Consider the following 18,982-nt stretch of genomic DNA (forward strand, 5'->3'; position numbering starts at 1 on the left):
GTTAGATTTTTTTATCTTTACAATCAAAATTTTAATTCAAAACACAAGATTTTAGTTCAAAACTTTTTGAATTGAAATTGTGACATTTTAATTCAGAAAATAATGTGTGCATGGTGAGTGCAATAATAAATATGTCTTAAAGTCTCAATTTTAATTCAAAACACAAGATTTCAGTTCAAAACTTTTTGAATTGAAATTGTGACATTTTAATTCAAATAATGTGTGTATGGTGAGTGCAATAATGATTTCCGTTGTTAGAGAAAAAAAAGGAATGGTGAATTTCGGTGATTGAGGTCAAGTCTAGCTTGGGGTGAATTTCGATGATTGAGGTCAACTCTAGCTTGGGATTTGGTAAGAGTGAATTTCGATGATTGAGGTCAACTCTAGCTTGGGATTTGGTAAGAGTGTGGCATTTTAGAATTTAGAGGGATATAAAAGAAATTGTGAGGGCAAGGTTGGTATGTCCAAAAATACAAAAACATATACAAACACCACTTAAGCCAATGACTTGTGGCCAAACTATATTATATAAACCAATTACGATTGTCATTTTTATTAAATATATGACTTCACTCACAAGTGTATCCTAACATTGATGATTGCGATGGCATCTCAATTTTAGACAGACAAATTCGTTTCTTCTAATGTCCCAAAAACTTGAGAAGTTTTAGATTTCTAGAGAAAAGTGCACTTGATACTACCGGTCCTTAAACTCCTAATACATGAATCCCATCCCTACATGGTCTCAAAAATAAGGACGTTAACGTCAACAGATAACAAATTGATCACGTTTTTCAATATGCCATTCAAAGGCTCACATATCTGTAATTGTTTGTTTGGATTGGAGGAAGGAGGAGAGGGAGCAAAATGAAGTAGAGTAAAATTAGCCAAAAATTAGCCAAGTTGGCTGAAAATTAAACTAATTTTCGGCCAACTTTACTTTACTCCTCCTCCCTTCCTCTCAAACCAAAATAGACCACAAGTGGTGACTGGTCCAACAAATATAAATATAATTTGACAACAACCAAAGATAAGAGAGAATGGAGTTGATCGTGAATGATGAAGAGCCATTTATGATGAATACGCTCTTAACCATCTCACAGTGACTGCTTTCCAGATCTCCACTATGCATATACCTTATAAATAAAATAAAAAAGACCTTCATGACATCAGCAGTTACATCATAGAAAGCAAATCCAATACAGAGGGAGAAAAGCAATCACGTAAGAAGAAGAAGAAGAAGAAGAAGAAGAAAGACCCATAACAAGAACTTGAAACCACTGCTTCAAAAAATTACACTACTTATTGTAAAATTTATTTTTATATATCTAAAAGGTGGTGGATTCTACATATGTTATACAAGTAGTACTCTTCCTCTCTCTTAGTGGGGACTAGGCACATAAAGTATTCATGGAATAACATCACAAGTGACTGGTAACCATATTTTGTATCATTCTAAAGTTGGCAAGCACTGGCAGCAACAGCTATTGCTACTCCCAACCCTGAAAGAACCAATAAACTTTAGAGGCCTGATCTCAATTCATTAAGAATCCAGTAGCCTTATTTCTATTGACATAATATTGCTAACCATTTTTGAAGAAAACTTCACTATAGGTGAAATATAATTGATCAACGCATCCATCGATCCTTGTCAATCAGACAGCAGCGTTATTTATTATCATTTGCATTCTACGTCAATGCAAATGCTTATACCTTACTAACTTGCTTTGCAATTGGAACTCGTAGGGAAAGCCTAGGCTTTGGCAATTGGTCTGCAACCAAAATGTAGAAGAGCCCCATGACTCCTGTGTGCCTTTGGGCGCTACTGTAATTAGATTCCAGAATCAGAGTCTCCCCAACATTTATCTTCACAGAGCCTGGTTGAGGATAACAAGTGGACATTCCTACAATATAACCAGCCTCATTTCCTGCTTCCTTCCCTTGTCCATAAGTTGGTATCGAAGAACATAAAACCCGTCCATCCTGAAACTCCACAAAAAGCATGAGCAAAAGAAGAAACTCCACAAAAAAGCATGAGCAAAAGAAGCTGTTACATGATTAAACTCCTCAAAATATGACAAAAATTTTCACATAATTTTCACAGATGTGTGGTACTAGATGATTGGAAGGAAGGATAGAATCAAATAACTAATCCAGAGCTATAGGAACAATAAAATTTTGAAACCCAAAAAAAAAAAACGTATATAGAGCACATGCAGATCATGATGAAGTTCATAGCCTAATACAACATGAGATTTTGTTGTGATTTTTTTTTTTTGATAAGTAATATAAGAAATTTTATTAGAAAAAAAAAACCAAGCAAGTACACTGGAAGTGTACTATAGTGGCACGAACTTGTCGTGAATTATAAAATATCTTTACAATAGTTTATTCAGTGTAACTAAATTAAAAAGATTCTAGCTACACATCCAACTATCTAGTTGGTCATAAATATATGGAGACAAAGTATGGAAAAAATATGAACGCGTGTGAACTACTTTTTCTTGTGAGAGTGACAATTCCTGATACATCTCCATAGAAGATCATCAAATCGGGTAAGTATTATGATATTACTCAAGAGATCAACGGATATATCAGGTAACAAAGAAAATCAGAAATGTGTCACTCATATCACTACAAACAGGTACGGTAAGTGTTGAATCACCTCTCCATAAAGAGTTGAACCGATACCCCCCGAATGTTGATGGGCCACACCGTAGATGATATAGCCACCAATTGGCATAAGGAGGCTTATCCTTTTGGAGTCAGTGCACCTAATATCGGTCATACCAGATGTACTACAAGGCTCAATGTTATACTCAACCTGTCCCAAAGAAATTCTATTGTCATTAAGAAAGAGTATTGAATTAACAAAAAATGCTAAGAATGCAACAGAGTACGGATCTGTTGAATAAAATTTCAATTTTGTACCAGTTCTTGGTTTTTGAAACTTACACTTCAAGAATTACTAGATTGTTACATGTTTTTTGAAACTTATTTCACTTCAAGATTTACTAGATTGTCACAACTTAAATGAAGGAAGCAAATTTGCTTTTAAACAGGATCATTAAGGGTGAGATATTAAAAAACAGAAAGCTCACTAAGATGCAGCTATAAGAAAATTTTACTCATAAAAGAGAGAAGAGAAAGACACCTATTCCATTAATTTACATTATTAAAATAAAAAATAAAAAAATAGTTTGTAATTTTCTAAACTCTGGAAATAAGTTGCAATGAAAATATATTTTACGAATCTAAAGTGTAATATAGCCAATTTTAATCAAATTTATACTTTTATATCTCTTGTTCAGAATTGTGTGTGTGTGTTTGAGAGAGAGAGAGATCAGTAATTACAAATACTGTTTATATCAATATATTAGGAGAGTATAATATAATTGTAGAGAAGTTCACTTACATGGCATTCATGTTCTGAATTTTGCCCTGTTGAATAGTCCAATCGTTTCCAAGTATCAGTGACATCAAATATATAAATCTTGACAGGCACAATAAATTCATCCCAATCAATCCACTTCACCGTATATCTCAGGTAAAGGTTTCTCTTAGCACTCTCAGAGTCATCTCTCAATCTGCATTGTGTGTGGTCATAACAACATCCTAAACCTCCTATATAGTCTGGTCTCAAGGGTCGGCCATATTCATCCTTTGAAACGTTATATAGATCACACCTGCATTCAGTGCATCCCAACTTATCTTCCACTCCCCGAGTATCAATTGCATGGACATTAAGAAGCCACCCCTCCTCATACCCAGCAGGAATATCAGCAGGATTACCAACCTCTATTCCATAAGGATCTGGAACATCCGAGTTTGTTCCTCGGGTTTCAGATCCAAGGCCATAATACTGGCCAAGAGAATTATTCTGGCATATACCACTGTTCCTCACGAAAATATGATCAGGTTTCTTATTTTTTTGGCGGTCATCATGCTCAGGATTTGTTGCATTTAGTCGTTGATAATATCTTGCAATGACCCAGTGGTGGAGATAAGTTTCGTGAAGAGGGACAGGATGCCCTGCTTCATCAACTACTTCAGCATTGAAACCCTTAATAGCAATATGACCTCTTGGGAAGTCAATATTGGAGTAATATTCGTTCACCACTGATCCTTGATCCAGCACAAACTTGGGGGATAGGAAAACTGCAGATTTTATCTCAGGATGTCTATATTTCCGAAAAGCATGTGAGCAAGTTATGCTTAATGCCAGTAATAGTATTGTTAACGGAACTCGAAAAAAGTGAAGCATTTTTTTTTTCTGCCCAAAACAAACTCTGTCATAAAATATAACCAAACATTCTCAGATAATAATCCCAACAATCATCTCTAAAATAACAAGCGAAACCCACATATAAAGTAAATAAATAAGATTAAACAATATTAGGTAAGGTAAGCAATACGCAAAAGAGAGCATGAAGGACTTATTAAACAACTTGTTTGTCTCAGAATTGGCAATATCAGTCAAGATTATAATTATCATTTGAAATTGTGTCCTTCTTACAGTCCGTGTCTAGCCATGTTAGGGGAAACTAACAAAAAGAAGGAAATACAAAAAAAAAAAAAAAGGTAAGGGCCGAAATTGTCTATAGTATGTTATACTTGTATAAAGGTAAGGGCCCAAAGCGAGTGCAACAAGTCTAGCTCAACCCAACTAAGGACATAAGTGAAAATAACAAAAAGCATGTGTATGTGTGGATAATATCAGGAACAAAGAGCAAGACAACTCCAAGAATAGTTTGTTAGTTAGTCACTAGTTGTTGTACAATTAATTAGTTGGTTAAAGAGACAATCTTAGCTTTTGTTGATGCAAAATCCTCAATTCCCTTTCTAAGCTCTCTTCCTAATCACCCTTTCTTCTTCTTCTTCTTTTGGAGGAGGACAACCTCAAATCAAGTAAATTCTTTTATTTCCAACACACTTTCCTATCCTACACAATGGTTGACCGCACAACGGCACAAGGCTATAGAGAAACAACTAAAATTGATAAAAATATAAATGGGCAATTAGCAAATTAAATGAATCTTGATGTTGATGCCCAAATTACATGTGGGTTATTTTGAATACCAAAAAAAAAAAATCTTTGGTAATCATTCACAGAGAAAAGCGAGCGAACATTTGATATACTCTGTACGAGGAAGGAGCATGAAAACATTCCTCGGGTGTAACTATTTTGACTCTAAATACCAAACAGACAGGCGTGAAGTTTAAAATGATCCATCGATCCCCGGTTAACCAATAAGGTGATTTATTGAATAGAGTTGGATTGGCGTACCATGTTTCTTTGATAATAATAAAAAATAGTGAAAGAAAGAGAGGGGAAAGAGCGTACCCAATAAAAGAAAAGGGGAAGGAACCAGCCAATTCCAAAGTAGTTCAGATTACAGAGAACCACGGAGGAGTTCAACGGATTTGAAAGACTTTACATACAAAATACACAGTGTGTGGACAGAGTCCTTTGGAGCCGACAAAAGAAAGTAATGTCATTTATAGTATTATTACCATTTTACTCGTTTTGGATGGAAATGATGAGGCCACTGCTTACGCCATGATTCCATGTCACCTTGGTATTATTTACTTTGGTCCAAATTTCTTAACATCTAAGTTTAGGAAAACTACATAGTCATGGCCTAAGCTATAACATATTGGAATATTACTATTATGTGTCAATTTTTTTTTTCCTTCCAAAAATGCATTATATTCAATTTTCATCAATAACGTTTCTAACTTTTTCATTTTTTTTATAACATTTTTCTAAATGAAAAATGGGATTTTTTGTGTGAACTTGCTGACCTGCATCACATGACACTAACAATAGTGTGATACTACAAGTACCACTCAAGTAACAATGGAGCGTACTACTACTTGAATCCCACAATTCATACAACCACCTATAAATAGGGCAATGACAGCTTTTTACCACTAAATAGGACTGTAAATAAACCAAGTTAATTATGAACAACTTAAGCTCAATTCAAGAAGAAGCTTTATTTATGTTTGTTTAGAAAACAAACAAAGTTCAAGCCTTAAGTTTAGGCTTGATTACTAAATAAGCCAAGCTCGAACATAATAGTCAAATTAAAACGGCATTTTTATTGTAATGTAAAGGCCATTTGATTTTGATTTTGATTTTGAAATTGACTGTGATCTATTGAGGAGGACTAACAAATACAAAGACAATTACCAAAACTCAAAATGAGAAAACAACTGATTTCTATGAAGGAAAAAACGAGGTTGGTAACTTTGGTTTTTTTTTTTTTTTTTTAATAATGAATATGACACATAATAGTCATAGAGAAGAGAATGCACTTTAGACAAAACTCACAAATATATATATATATATATATCCACCCTCATCTATGTGGCAATTTCGGTGGCCCAGCTCTTTTGCGGACTTGGGAAAGGAAAAGGGACAATTTGGTTTGAGTTGAGGTTGAGGAGTCATGTGTGTGGCCTTTTTTAAATTTTAGTTTAGGGAAACCTCAAATCTCAGATATAGTAATTTTTCCCTAAATAAATATTTTATTACTCAACCTGAAACAAGGGAGAAAAAAAAAAAACTAGGCCAAATTCCATCACTCGCCTGCAAAATAGAAGAATGTAGATTTGAGATGGGAATTGACCCAATCCAACTTACAAAAGCAGCCCATTGGGCCAAAATATGGACAATGACATTGCCCTCTCTACAAACAAAGGAAAATTTTACATTGGTAAAAAGCTTTACAAAATACAAATATCATCACATAAAATTTTATTACTCCAATGGGGATCAACATCTGCATTACGAAGTGGCTTAATGACATTTCAAACATCTCCCTTTAGTATAATATTCTCATAGCCCTTTCCCGCAGGAAGTCTAATGGCATTCCATGTTGCTCTAGCTTCCCCCACCAAAGGACTGTTGGGAACAAACTGGTCAAACCTTGCTTGCAATGTATTGCCCATCGAATCTCTACTTACAGTTACAAATGCTATTGTGGCTTTTTCCTCCCTTAGTGTAGCTTCAAAGTTCAGTTTAATCCAATTGGATGGAGGCGGAGACCAAAATGCATCTTTATTTGGCCTGCTCAATCGAAGCCCGCTTGTGTTCTTGATAAACTCTTGGGATCTGCCTAGCAAGCTCCGTTGGATTAATTTTAGTCCCTTCAACGTTTCAAGTCAACATCACTACTTTATTCACGTTACGTTACACACTAACTTTTCTACGTGTCTCTGTGTTCTCTATTTCTACCATCTCACTTCTCAATTAAATCCTTGTTTATCCATTTTTGTCAACATCTAGAGTCTAGAGTCTAGACTAGAGAAGGGGTATATATTGGATTGACTATTCCTCATTTCTCTGCTGCCCTGCCCTTTAGCCTTTTCTTTTTTGATTTTTCTGCCTTTTCTTTTCCTTTCTTTTCTGATTTTTTTTATAGGTTATTAATTCCGACGCTCAAGTAACATTTTTAGAATATTAGTGTACCTTTAGCATAATGACTACTTCACAAGTATAAGTTTTTAAGAAGTAGGGGAAGTAAGGGTCAGGGTTCAAGATTTCAGAAGGAGTTTCACACACCTACAGTTGCACACATCAGCATATTGCGCAATTAGGAGTGCAATTGGTTGTGTCCCTAAAATTATAAATACAATAGTGTTTTACTTTCTCATTTCACATGAATAATGAGTCACACTATAAATTTAATTAATGAGATCTACTAATATGTAAGATGTGGAAGTACGACATTATTGTTCTCCCAAACTATTGTATAGTTACTTTCAATTGTAATACATAATTTGGGGTTGTTAATAGGTATGCTAAATGCACGTGTTAAAAAATATAAAATGTTTTTTAATAAAATAGTTTTTGGACCAACTACATGTATTTGTTCCTTTTTGAAATCAAGAATTAAGTTAACTTTAATATCGTATCTCTAACCTAAGCCTCAAAAGAATGATTGGATTTCATATTTAAGGATGGTTGATTTGAATGGGAAATGTCTAATACACACTACCATATTACACACAATGCACACACAATTAGGCTTTAGAATTAAAAATGTGTCTTATAGTCACGATTTTAGTTCAAAACTCAAGATTTCAATTCAAAACTTTTTGAACTGAAATTGTGACTTCAATATATGATTTTAGTTCAAAAAATAATGTGTACAGTATTTGCAATAATACTTTCATTAATTTCTGGCCAGCTCTACTTTAATCCTCCTCCCTCTCCCTCAATCCAAACGAGCCATAAGTGGTGATTGGTCCAACAAATATAAATATCATTTGAGAATGGCCAGAGATAAGAGATAATGGAGTTGATCGTGAATGACAAAGGGTCATTTATGATGAGGATGCTCTTATCTTGCCAGATCTTCACTATGCATATACCTTGAAAATAAAATTAAAAAGACTTTCATGACATATGCAGCTACATCATAGAAAGCAATCCAATACATAGGGAGAAAAGCAATCACAAGAAGAAGAAAGACCCATAACAAGAACTTGAAACCGCTGCTTCAAAAAGTTACACTACTTATTGCAAAATTTATTTTTATATATCTAAAAGGTGGTGGATTCTACATATATTATACAAGTAGTACTCTCTCTCTCTCTCTCTCTCTCTCTCTTAGTGGGGACTAGGCACATAAAGTATTCATGGAATAACATCACAAATGACTGGTAAACATATTTTGTATCATTCTCAAGTTGGCAAACACCAGCAGCAACAGCTACTGCTACTCCCAACCCTGAAAGAACCAATAAACTTTAGACGCCTGATCTCAATTCATTAAGAATCCAGCAGCCTTATTTCTATTAACATACTGCTAAGCATTGTTGAAGAAACTTCACTATAGGTGAAATATAATTGATCAACGCATCCGAAATATAATTGATCAACGCATCCATCGATCCTTGTCAATCAGACTGCTGCTTTATTTATTATCATTTGCATTCTACATCAATGCAAATGCTTATACCTTATTAACTTTCTTTGCAATTGGAACTCGTAGGTAAAGCCTAGGCTTTGGCAATTGGTCTGCAACCAAAATGTAGAAAAGCCCCATGACTCCGGTGTGCCTCTGGGCACTACTGTAATTAGATTCCAGAATCAGAGTCTCCCCAACGTTTACCTTCACAGAGCCGGGTTGAGGATAACAAGTGGACATTCCTACGATATAACCAGCCTCATTTCCTGCTTCCTTACCTTGTCCATATGTTGGTATTGAAGAACATAAAACCCGTCCATCCTGAAACTCCACACAAAAGCATGAGCATAAGAAGCTTTTAAATTATTAAACTCCTCAAAATATGACAAAAATTTTCACAGATTTGTGGAACTAGATGATTGAGAGGAAAGATAGAATCAAATAACTAATCCGAAGCTAGAGGAACAATAAAATTTTGAACTCCAAAAAAAAATGTACATAGAGCTCATGCAGATCAAGATGAAGTTCATAGGCTAATACAACATGAGATTTTGTTGTGAATTATAAATTATCTTTACAACAGGTTAATCAGTGTGACTAAATTAAAAAGATTCTTGCTACAAATCCAACTATCTAGTTGATGTCATAAATATATGGAGACATAAAGTACGGAGAAAATATGAATGCGTGTGAACTACTTTTGCTAGCTTGTGAGAGTGACAATCCCTGATACTCTCCATAGAAGATCATCAAATCAGGTAAGTCGTATGATATTCCACAAGAGATCATTACTGACATACCAAATAACAAAGAAAATTAGAAATGTGGCACTCATATCACTACAAACAGATAAGGTAAGTGCTGAATCACCTCTCCATAAAGAGCTGAACCGATACCCCCCGAATGTTGATGGGCCACACCGTAGACGATATAGCCACCAGTTGGCAAAACGAGGCTTGTCCTTTTGGAGTCGGTGCACCTATTATCAGCCATACCAGATGCACTACAAGATTCAACGTCATACTCAACCTGTACCAAAGAAGCTCTGTTATTGAGTCTCATAGAAAGCGTATTGAATTAACAAAAAATACTAAGAATGCTGGAATACAGATCGGTCCAATGAAATTTCAATTTTGTACAACTTCTTGATTTTTGAAACTTACACTTCAAGATGATTAAGGGTGAGATATGAAAAAACAGAAAGCTCACTAAGATGCAGCCATAACAAAAATTTACTCATAAAAAAGAGGTGGAAAGCTCAAGTTCACAGGAAATAGACACCTATTCCATTAACTTACATTATTAAAATAAATAAAAGACTAATTTGTAACTTTCAAAACTCTGGAGAACAAGTTGCAATGAACATATATTTCGCGAACCAAAATTGTGATATAGCCAATTTTAATCTAATTTCTACTTTCATATCCTTATTCAGAAGAGTATATGTGTGTGTGAGAGAGGGAGGGAGAGAGATCAGTAATTACAAATACTGTTTATATCAATATATCAGGAGAGTATAATATAATTGTAGAGAAGTTCACTTACATGGCATTCATGTTCTGAACTTTGTCCTGTTGAATTGTCCAATTGTTTCCAAGTATCAGTGACATCCAATATATAAATCTTGACGGGCACAATAAATTCATCCCAATCAATCCACTTCACCGTATATCTCATGTAAAGGTTTCTCTTAGCACCCTCAGAGACTTCTCTCAATCTGCATTGAGTGTGATCATAGCAACATCTTAAACCTCCTATATAGTCCGGCCTCAAGGGGCGGTCATATTCATCCTTTGAAACGTTATATAGATCACACCTGCATTCGGTGCAGCCCAACTTATCTTCCACTCCCCGAGTATCAATTGCATGGACATTAAGAAACCACCCCTCCTCATACCCAGCAGGAATATCAGCAGGATTACCAACCTCTATTCCAAAAGGATCTGGAACATCTGTGTTTGTTCCTCGGGTTTCAGATCCAAGGCCATAATACTGGCCAACAGAATTATTCTGGCATATTCCACTGTTCCTCACAAGAATATGATCAGGTTGGTTATGTTTGTGGTCATCATGCTCAGGATTTGTTGCATTTAGACGTTGATAATATCTTGCAAGGACCCAGTGGTGGAGATAAGTTTCATGAAGAGGGACAGGATGCCCTGCTTCATCAACTACTTCAGCATTGAAACCCTTGATAGCAATATGACCTCTTGGGAAGTCAATGTTGTAGTAATATTTGTCCACCACTGATCCTTGATCCAGCACAAACTTAGGGGATAAGTAAACTGAAGATTTTATCTTAGGATGTCTATATTTCCTTAAAGCATGTGAGCTTGTTATGCTTAATGCTAGAAATAGTATTGCCAACGGAACTCGAAAACAGTGAAGCATTTTTTTTTTCTGCCCAAAACAAACTGTGTCATAAAATAAAACCAAAGATTCTCAGATAATAAGCTCAACAATCATCTCTAAAAAAAACAAGTGAAACCCACATGTAAAGTAAATAAATATGACTAAACAATATTAGGTAAGGTAAGAGATACACAAGAGAGAGCATGAAGGACTTAAACAACTTGTTTGTCTAAGAATTGGCAATATCAGTCAAGATTATAATTATCATTTGAAATTGTGTCCTTCCTGCAGTCCGTTTCTATCCATGTTAGGGGAAACTAACAAAATGAAGGAAATCACAAAAAAAGGCAAGGGCCGAGGTTGTCTATAATATATTAGACTTGTATAATGACCCAAATCGAGTGCAACAAGTCCAGCTTAACCCAACTGAGAAGGACCTGAAAATACCAAATCATGTGTATGCATGGATAATATCAGGAACAAAGGGCAAGACAACCCCTAAGAATAGTTTGTTAGTTAGTCACTAGTTGTTGTACAATTAATTAGCTGAGTAAAGAGACAATCTTCAGCTTTTGTTGATGCAAAATCCTCAATTCCCTTTCTAAGCTCCCTTCCTAATCACCCTTTCTTCTTCTTTTGGAGGCAGTGAGCAAGAATTTCAGGTCAAGGGGGCAAGATTGAAGGTATAATTAATCTATGAAATATTAATCGATACTAATAACAAAATAAATAAACAACTATATATAGTAGCATGATAAAGTAATTGCCATACATAATCTAATATAAAATGTTACTTTAATTCATTTTTTCATTCCTAATTTAATTTACTCAATTGCAAAATTTACTTCGATAAGAGCTTGTTTAGAATTTGACTTGGACGTATTATTATAATTGGGTTTCTCCATAATCTTAATTAACTACAAATATATATTTCATAGCATTGAAATAAAAAATAAAAAATTAATCCATAGCTAATAACAATTAAATCAAGGGCCTAATCTAAATACACACAATTTAAACATGTACTTTTAACTCTTTAAAATAAATTAGAAAAATAAATCAACATCAAAATGTTAAGAATATAGCAACCTATGAAGTTGTATATGTGATTCAACGCTATGAATGCTTTGAAAATGTTATGCTGACATTTTTCCTCTCTTATGTTGTTAAAATTTGAGTTTATAGCAAAAACTCGGGTTTTTTTTTTTTTCTTTTTTTTTGAGATTGAAAACTTTTGATAAAAAGAGAAAAAAATTGTAAAGAGCAAGATTGAAGGTATAATTAATCTATGAAATATTAATCGATACTAATAACAAAATAAATAAACAACTATATATAGTAGCATGATAAAGTAATTGCCATACATAATCTAATATAAAATGTTACTTTAATTCATTTTTTCATTCCTAATTTAATTTACTCAATTGCAAAATTTACTTCGATAAGAGCTTGTTTAGAATTTGACTTGGACGTATTATTATAATTGGGTTTCTCCATAATCTTAATTAATTACAAATATATATTTCATAGCATTGAAATAAAAAATAAAAAATTAATCCATAGCTAATAACAATTAAATCAAGGGCCTAATCTAAATACACACAATTTAAACATGTACTTTTAACTCTTTAAAATAAATTAGAAAAATAAATCAACATCAAAATGTTAAGAATATAGCAACCTATGAAGTTGTATATGTGATTCAACGCTATGAATGCTTTGAAAATGTTATGCTGACATTTTTCCTCTCTTATGTTGTTAAAATTTGAGTTTATAGCAAAAACTCGGGTTTTTTTTTTTTTCTTTTTTTTTGAGATTGAAAACTTTTGATAAAAAGAGAAAAAAATTGTAAATAAGAGGCCGACTGGTGAGGTGCTACAGTAGGCACATAAACATGGATTCTTTTTTTTCTTTTGGAGTCCTATTTCGTATCATCATTTTTTTTTTCAACCCTATTCGGCAAAGTTGTGTGCAAAAACAATGTACTAGTAATTGGGACCCATTATTTAATAAAAGTATTGACCTGTGAATGTAAAATTGTTTTCTCGTGGACAAGTTAGCTAATGCATATATAGTCAAAAAGTTATTTGTCTGTCAAGAGGGGGCAAATAACCTTTTACTATATTTATAACTACTAGTACTTGAGAATTTTTCCTGGCCTGGACCACACAAGGCTATAGAGAAACAACTAAAATTGATAAAAGTATAAATGGGCACTTAGTAAATTAAATGAATATTGATGTTGATGCTCAAATTACTGTGGGTTATTTTGAAATACCAGGAAAAAAAAAAAAAAAAAAAAACCAAAACCAAACAAAAAAAAAAAAAAAAAACAAAACAAAAGAAACAAAAAAACAAACAAACTTGGTAATCATTCACAGAGAAAAGCGAACGAACATTTGGTATACTCTGTACGAGGAAGGAGCACGAAAATATCCCTGGGGTGTGACTATTTTGACTCTAAAAAAATATACATATAGTGAAAGAGAGAGAGGGTAAAGAGCGTACCCAATAAAAGAAAAAGGGAAGGAACCAGCGAATTCCAAAGTAGTTCAGATTACAGAGAACAACAGAGGAGTTCAACGGGTTTGAAGACTTATATATAAAATATACACAGTGTGTGGACAGCCCTTTGGAGCCAACAAAAGAAAGTATTTTAGTCGACTCTTGTTTTGGATGAGGCCACTGCTTACGCCATGTTACCGCAGTACTTCGTTCCAAATTTCTTAACATCCAAGTTTAGGAAAACGACAAAGCGAATGGCCTAAGCGATGACGTATTTGTATATTACTATTATATGTCAAAATATTGTTCAAAAATGCATTATATTCAATTCTCATCAATAATGTTTCTAAGGTAAAACATTATTTTAGTTCTTAAATTTTGTCAATAGTTTGTTTATCTTTAAACTTAAAAAAAAAATTTATCCCTAAATTTTGTAAAAAAAAAAAAATTAATAGTTTAGAGACAAAAATAAGGATAAAAAATAACTTTGTTCAATAGTTTAAAAATAAAAAATAAACTTTCAGTAAAGTTTAAGAACATAAATAAAATATTTTCAATAATTTAGGGAAATGTGAACTTTTTAATAGTTTAAGGATAAAAAATGAACTTCTTAAAATTTAAGAATAAGAATCAAAATTTGAGTAAAATTTAAAGACTAAAATAGCATTTTACCCATATTTCTAACTTTGCTTTTTCTAACCAAAAAAGAAAGATTTGCTTTTTTTTTTTCTTATTTTCTTTTCATGAAAGAAAAAGATAATCTACGCTGACCCCACTTCTTATGACGCTAATTGATAATACTAAGCCTCCATTTGAATACTACTTAAAAATGAAAATTATTTTACTATTCAATTTATTTTTACTATTATTTATGAATTTTATTACACTTTTTAATACTATTTATGAATTTTATTATACTATTTTAATTAACTTTTACATTTACCTATAATATTTTTACCAATAAATTTTTAGTTGCAGTAAAACAAAGAATATCGTACTACTACTTGAATTAGTGAACGTTTAGAAGATAGGTGTCCAGTGAAAGTTTCCACTGGACACATTGAATAATGGACATGTGTCTACCTTTGAACACGTGTCCGAATCCGGACATGTCCAGTGGAAGAAGCCGGGTAGTACTTGGGACAATCTTATCAATGTTAATAGATAGCTACGAAGGACAGGCATTTTTCGAAGATGAAAATTGGATTGTGACACGTAACAACTTTGTTTTCTTGTTTTAAATTTAACTTTTCTGTCGTTTTCTTCTTTACTTATTTTGTCGTTTAGTTATTTTTGTTATTTATTTATATTTATGCTTATCCTTTGTTCGGTATTTTTTTTTTTCTTTTGTGCTTAAAAAAAAAGTTTTCCCTGTATAAAGAAATTATAAAAGTTCGTTTATTTGAATTTTTTTATGGTAATATATTTTAATTTTTTTAGATTTTATATAATTTAAATTTCTAAATAACTACCTTAATTAAAACTACACACACTTCGCATGTGTAGTGGGACTTTTTATTTTTTTAATTTAAAAAAAAATAGTTTAGTGTTAAAAAAAATCCTACATTTGTAGGGAAAAAAAAGTAGTTTTATTTTTATTTTTAATTTTTTTACAAAACGAAAAGGTTGTATTAGTACTTGATAACTAATATGAGAGAGAAATGTGAAAATAGGATAAAAAACTGTTTTTTTTTTTTTTAATTAAGCTAAAAAATAGGAGATTTCAAATTAAAAATTTTACATGTCTACCCTATAGTTTAAGCCTTTAAATACACATGAATTTAAGGGTATTTTGAACATTTAAATTGATGATTCCAAAGTAGTATAGATAAATTTCTAGAGCTGCTAGGTGGTGGATTCTACACTTGCGTAATACTCTCTCTCTCTCTCTCTCTCTCTCCCCCTCTCTCTCAATGGGGGCTAGGCACATAAAGTATTCATAGAACAACATTACATCACAAGTGAATGGCAAGCGGTATAACCATATTTTATATCATTCTCAAGTTGGTAAACACTAGCAGCAACAGCTACTCCCAAACATGAAAAAGCCGATAAACTTAAGAGCTCTGACCTCAATACATTAAGAATCGAGCAGCCATATTTCTATTGACATAATATTGCTAAATGCTAAGCATTGTTGAAGAAACTTAACGCTAGCTAAAATTTAATTGATCAACGCATCAATCGGTCTCCGACAATCAGACTGCTGCTTTATCTATTATCATTTGCATTCTACATCAATGCAAATGCTTTATACCTTACTATTAACTGGCTCTGCAAATGGAAGGCGTCGGGAAAGCACAGGCTTTGGCAAATGTTCTGCAACCAAAATGTAGAAGAGCCCCATGACTCCTGTGTGCCTCTGGTTGCTGCTATAATTAGATTCCAGAATCATAGTCTCCCCATCATTTATCTTTACAGTGCCTGGTTTAGGATAACAAGTGGACATTCCTACAATATAACCAGCCTCATTTCCTGCTTCCTTCCTTTTCCATATGTTGGTATCGAAGAACATAAAAGGCGTCCATCCTGAAACACCACACAAAAAGCACGAGCAATAGAAGCTGTTACAATATTATCAAACTCATCATAATACGACAATAAAAAATTTCACATAATTTTCACAGATGTGTGGATCTAGATAATTGAAATGAAAAATAGAATCATATAACAAAGCCAAAGCTAGAGGAACCATAAAATTTTGACCACCAAAAATAAAGTAAAATTAGAGCACACGCAGTTCATGATGAAGTTCATTGCCTAATATGTTTGTTGTGAACTACAAAACATCTATACAATAGGTTATTCAGCGTAACTAGAACAAAAAGATTCTTGCTACACATCGATCCAACTATCTAGTTGATATCATAAATATATAGAAATAAAAGTACGGAGAAAATATGTATGCGTGTGAACTACTTATACTTGTGAGAGTGACAATTCCTGATACATCTCCATAGAAGATCATCAAATCAGGTAAGTCATGATATTCAACAAGAGATCATAACATGCATACCAGATAACAAAAAAATAAGAATCGCTACAATTACAAACAGAAAACGTAAGTGCTGAATCACCTCTCCATAAAGAGCTGAACCGAGACCCCCCGAATGTTGATGGGCCACACCATAGGCGAGATAGCCACCAGTCGGCATAGCCAGACTTGCCCTTTTGGAGTCAGTGCACCCATTATCAGCCTTACCAGATGCACTACAAGACTCAATGTCATACTCAACCTGCACCAAAGAAATTCTATTGAGTCTCTTAGGACAGAGTATTGAATTAACAAAAAAAAAATACTAAAGAATGCAACAGAATACAGATCCATCGAAAGAAATTTTATTTTGTGCCACTTCCTTGTTTTTCGAGACCAAGTTGCAATGAACATATATTTCACGAACCAAAAGTGTAATATAGCCAATTATTATCTAATTGTAGAGAAGTTCACTTACATGGCATTCATGTTCTGAATTTTGTCCTGTTGAATTGGCCAATCGTTTCCAAGTATCAGTGACATCCAATATATAAATCTTGACAGGCACAATAAATTCATTCCAATCAAGCCACTTCACCGTATATCTCATGTAAAGGTTTCTCGTAGCACCCACAGAGTCTTCTCTCAATCTGCATTGTGTGTGATCATAGCAACATGATAAACCTCCTTTATAGTCTGGTCTTAAGGGCTGGCCCTTTTCATCCTTTGTAACATTATATAGTTCGCACCTGCATTCGGTGCATCCCAACTTATCTTCCACTTCCCGAGTATCAATTGCATGGACTTTAAGAAACCACGCCTCCTCATACCCAACAGGAATATCAGCAGGATTACCAACCTCTATTCCAAAAGGATCTGGTACATCTGTGTTTGTTCCTCGGGTTTCAGATCCGAGGCCATAATACTGGTAAACAACCTGTTTCTGGCATATTCCACTGTTCCTCACGAGAATATAATCCTGCTCGGGATTTGTTGCATTTAGACGTTGATGAAATCTTCCAAGGACCCAGTGGTGCAGATAAGTTTCGTGAAGAGGGACAGGATGCCCTGCTTCATCAACTACTTCAGCATTGAAACCCTTGATAGCAATATGACCTCTTGGGAAGTTAATGTAGTAGTAATTTCTATTCACCACTGATCCTGGATCCAATTCAAACCTAGGGGATAGGAAAACTGCAGATTTTATCTCAGGTTGTCTATATTTCCGGAAAGCATGTGAGCATGTTATGCTTAATGCCAGTAATAGTATTGCCAACTGTACTCGAAAAAACTGATGCATTTTTTTCCTGCCGAAAACAAACTGTGTCGTAAAATAAAACCAAAGATTCTCAGATACTAAGCTCAACAATCCTCTCTAAAAACACAAGTGAAACCCCAATATAAAGTAAACACATAAGACTAGGCAGTATTAGGTAAGGTAAACGCTGTGCAAAAGAGATCTAGCATGAAGGACTTAAAAGGTCTTAGACAATAGAAGTGAGTTATGTACATGCACACAAATAGAAATTTCATATTTTAATGAGTGGTTGGAGCTCAAAATTACAAATATGTTTGAAGCCAAATTTTGACCATTTTAAAATACCAGAAAACCAAAAAAACTTGGTACTCATTCACATAGTAAAGCAAACCAACATTTGAAATTCTGTACGAGGAAGAAGCATGAAAACATCCCTTGGGTGTAACTATTTTTAGTCTAAATACCAAACTAAATAAAACGCACAGAAATGAAGATTAAAATGATCCCGTCGATCCCAGGTTAACCAATGAGCTGATTTATTGAATAGAATTGGATTGGCGTACCATGTTTACTAGATTATAAAATTTTATATAAAAAAATGTGAAAAAAAAGGAGGAAAAAGCGTACCGAAAAAAGAAAGGAACCAGCAAATTCAAAAGCAGTTCAGATTAGGGAACCAGGGTGGAGTTCAAAGTGTTTGAGAAGACTTATATATATAAAATATACGCAGTGTGGACAGAGCCCTTTGGAGCCGAACAGAAGAAAGTAATGTCATTTATATCATTTTACTCTGATTTTGGAACTGGAAATGATGAGGCCGCGCTGTTTACGCTTTGTTAACATATATATGTTTTTACTTTCGTCCAAATTCCTTAATAATGGATTTGGATGGCACGATTTGAGCATGTTAATTTGGAACAACAATTCAATTAGTAATTAATAGGTGATTAAAGTGTCAAATACATGTTTAGC

The 18,982-nt window shown here is 33.6% G+C and overlaps 2 protein-coding genes and 1 pseudogene across 6 annotated transcripts; all 3 read right to left on the bottom strand.

Moving 5' to 3' along the window:
* Positions 1-809: 809 nt before the first annotated feature.
* On the bottom strand, positions 810-5,477 carry LOC111997463 (uncharacterized). 4 transcript variants are annotated; one of them, XM_065767101.1, is made up of 5 exons: positions 5,345-5,477; positions 3,416-4,289; positions 2,666-2,824; positions 1,714-1,983; positions 810-1,136 (listed from the first exon to the last, which is right to left on the bottom strand). In XM_065767101.1, exons 2-5 carry the CDS (start codon positions 4,262-4,264, stop codon positions 1,125-1,127), a joined length of 1,290 nt encoding a protein of 429 aa, XP_065623173.1. In that variant the 5' UTR covers positions 4,265-4,289; positions 5,345-5,477; the 3' UTR covers positions 810-1,124. The 4 variants fall into 4 exon arrangements, with proteins under 4 accessions (XP_065623173.1, XP_065623174.1, XP_023885319.1 ...); XM_065767102.1 differs by lacking the exon at positions 810-1,136 and adding an exon at positions 1,303-1,502 and having other exon boundaries at positions 3,416-4,273; XM_024029551.2 differs by lacking the exon at positions 810-1,136 and adding an exon at positions 1,303-1,502.
* A 3,050-nt stretch (positions 5,478-8,527) lies between these two features.
* On the bottom strand, positions 8,528-13,899 carry LOC112039627 (uncharacterized). 2 transcript variants are annotated; one of them, XM_065767104.1, is made up of 4 exons: positions 13,782-13,899; positions 10,467-11,335; positions 9,792-9,950; positions 8,528-9,242 (listed from the first exon to the last, which is right to left on the bottom strand). In XM_065767104.1, the coding sequence occupies exons 2-4, from the start codon at positions 11,310-11,312 to the stop codon at positions 8,967-8,969; spliced, it is 1,281 nt and encodes a 426-aa protein (XP_065623176.1). In that variant the 5' UTR covers positions 11,313-11,335; positions 13,782-13,899; the 3' UTR covers positions 8,528-8,966. The 2 variants fall into 2 exon arrangements, with proteins under 2 accessions (XP_065623176.1, XP_065623177.1); XM_065767105.1 differs by having other exon boundaries at positions 10,467-11,321; positions 13,782-13,891.
* Positions 13,900-15,814: 1,915 nt separating this feature from the next.
* On the bottom strand, positions 15,815-18,800 carry LOC136064825 (uncharacterized; annotated as a pseudogene).
* Between the last annotated feature and the right edge of the window lie 182 nt (positions 18,801-18,982).

This window comes from Quercus suber, unplaced genomic scaffold, assembly GCF_002906115.3.
Source record: "Quercus suber isolate HL8 unplaced genomic scaffold, Cork oak 2.0 scaffold_772, whole genome shotgun sequence".
Lineage (NCBI taxonomy): Eukaryota > Viridiplantae > Streptophyta > Magnoliopsida > Fagales > Fagaceae > Quercus > Quercus suber.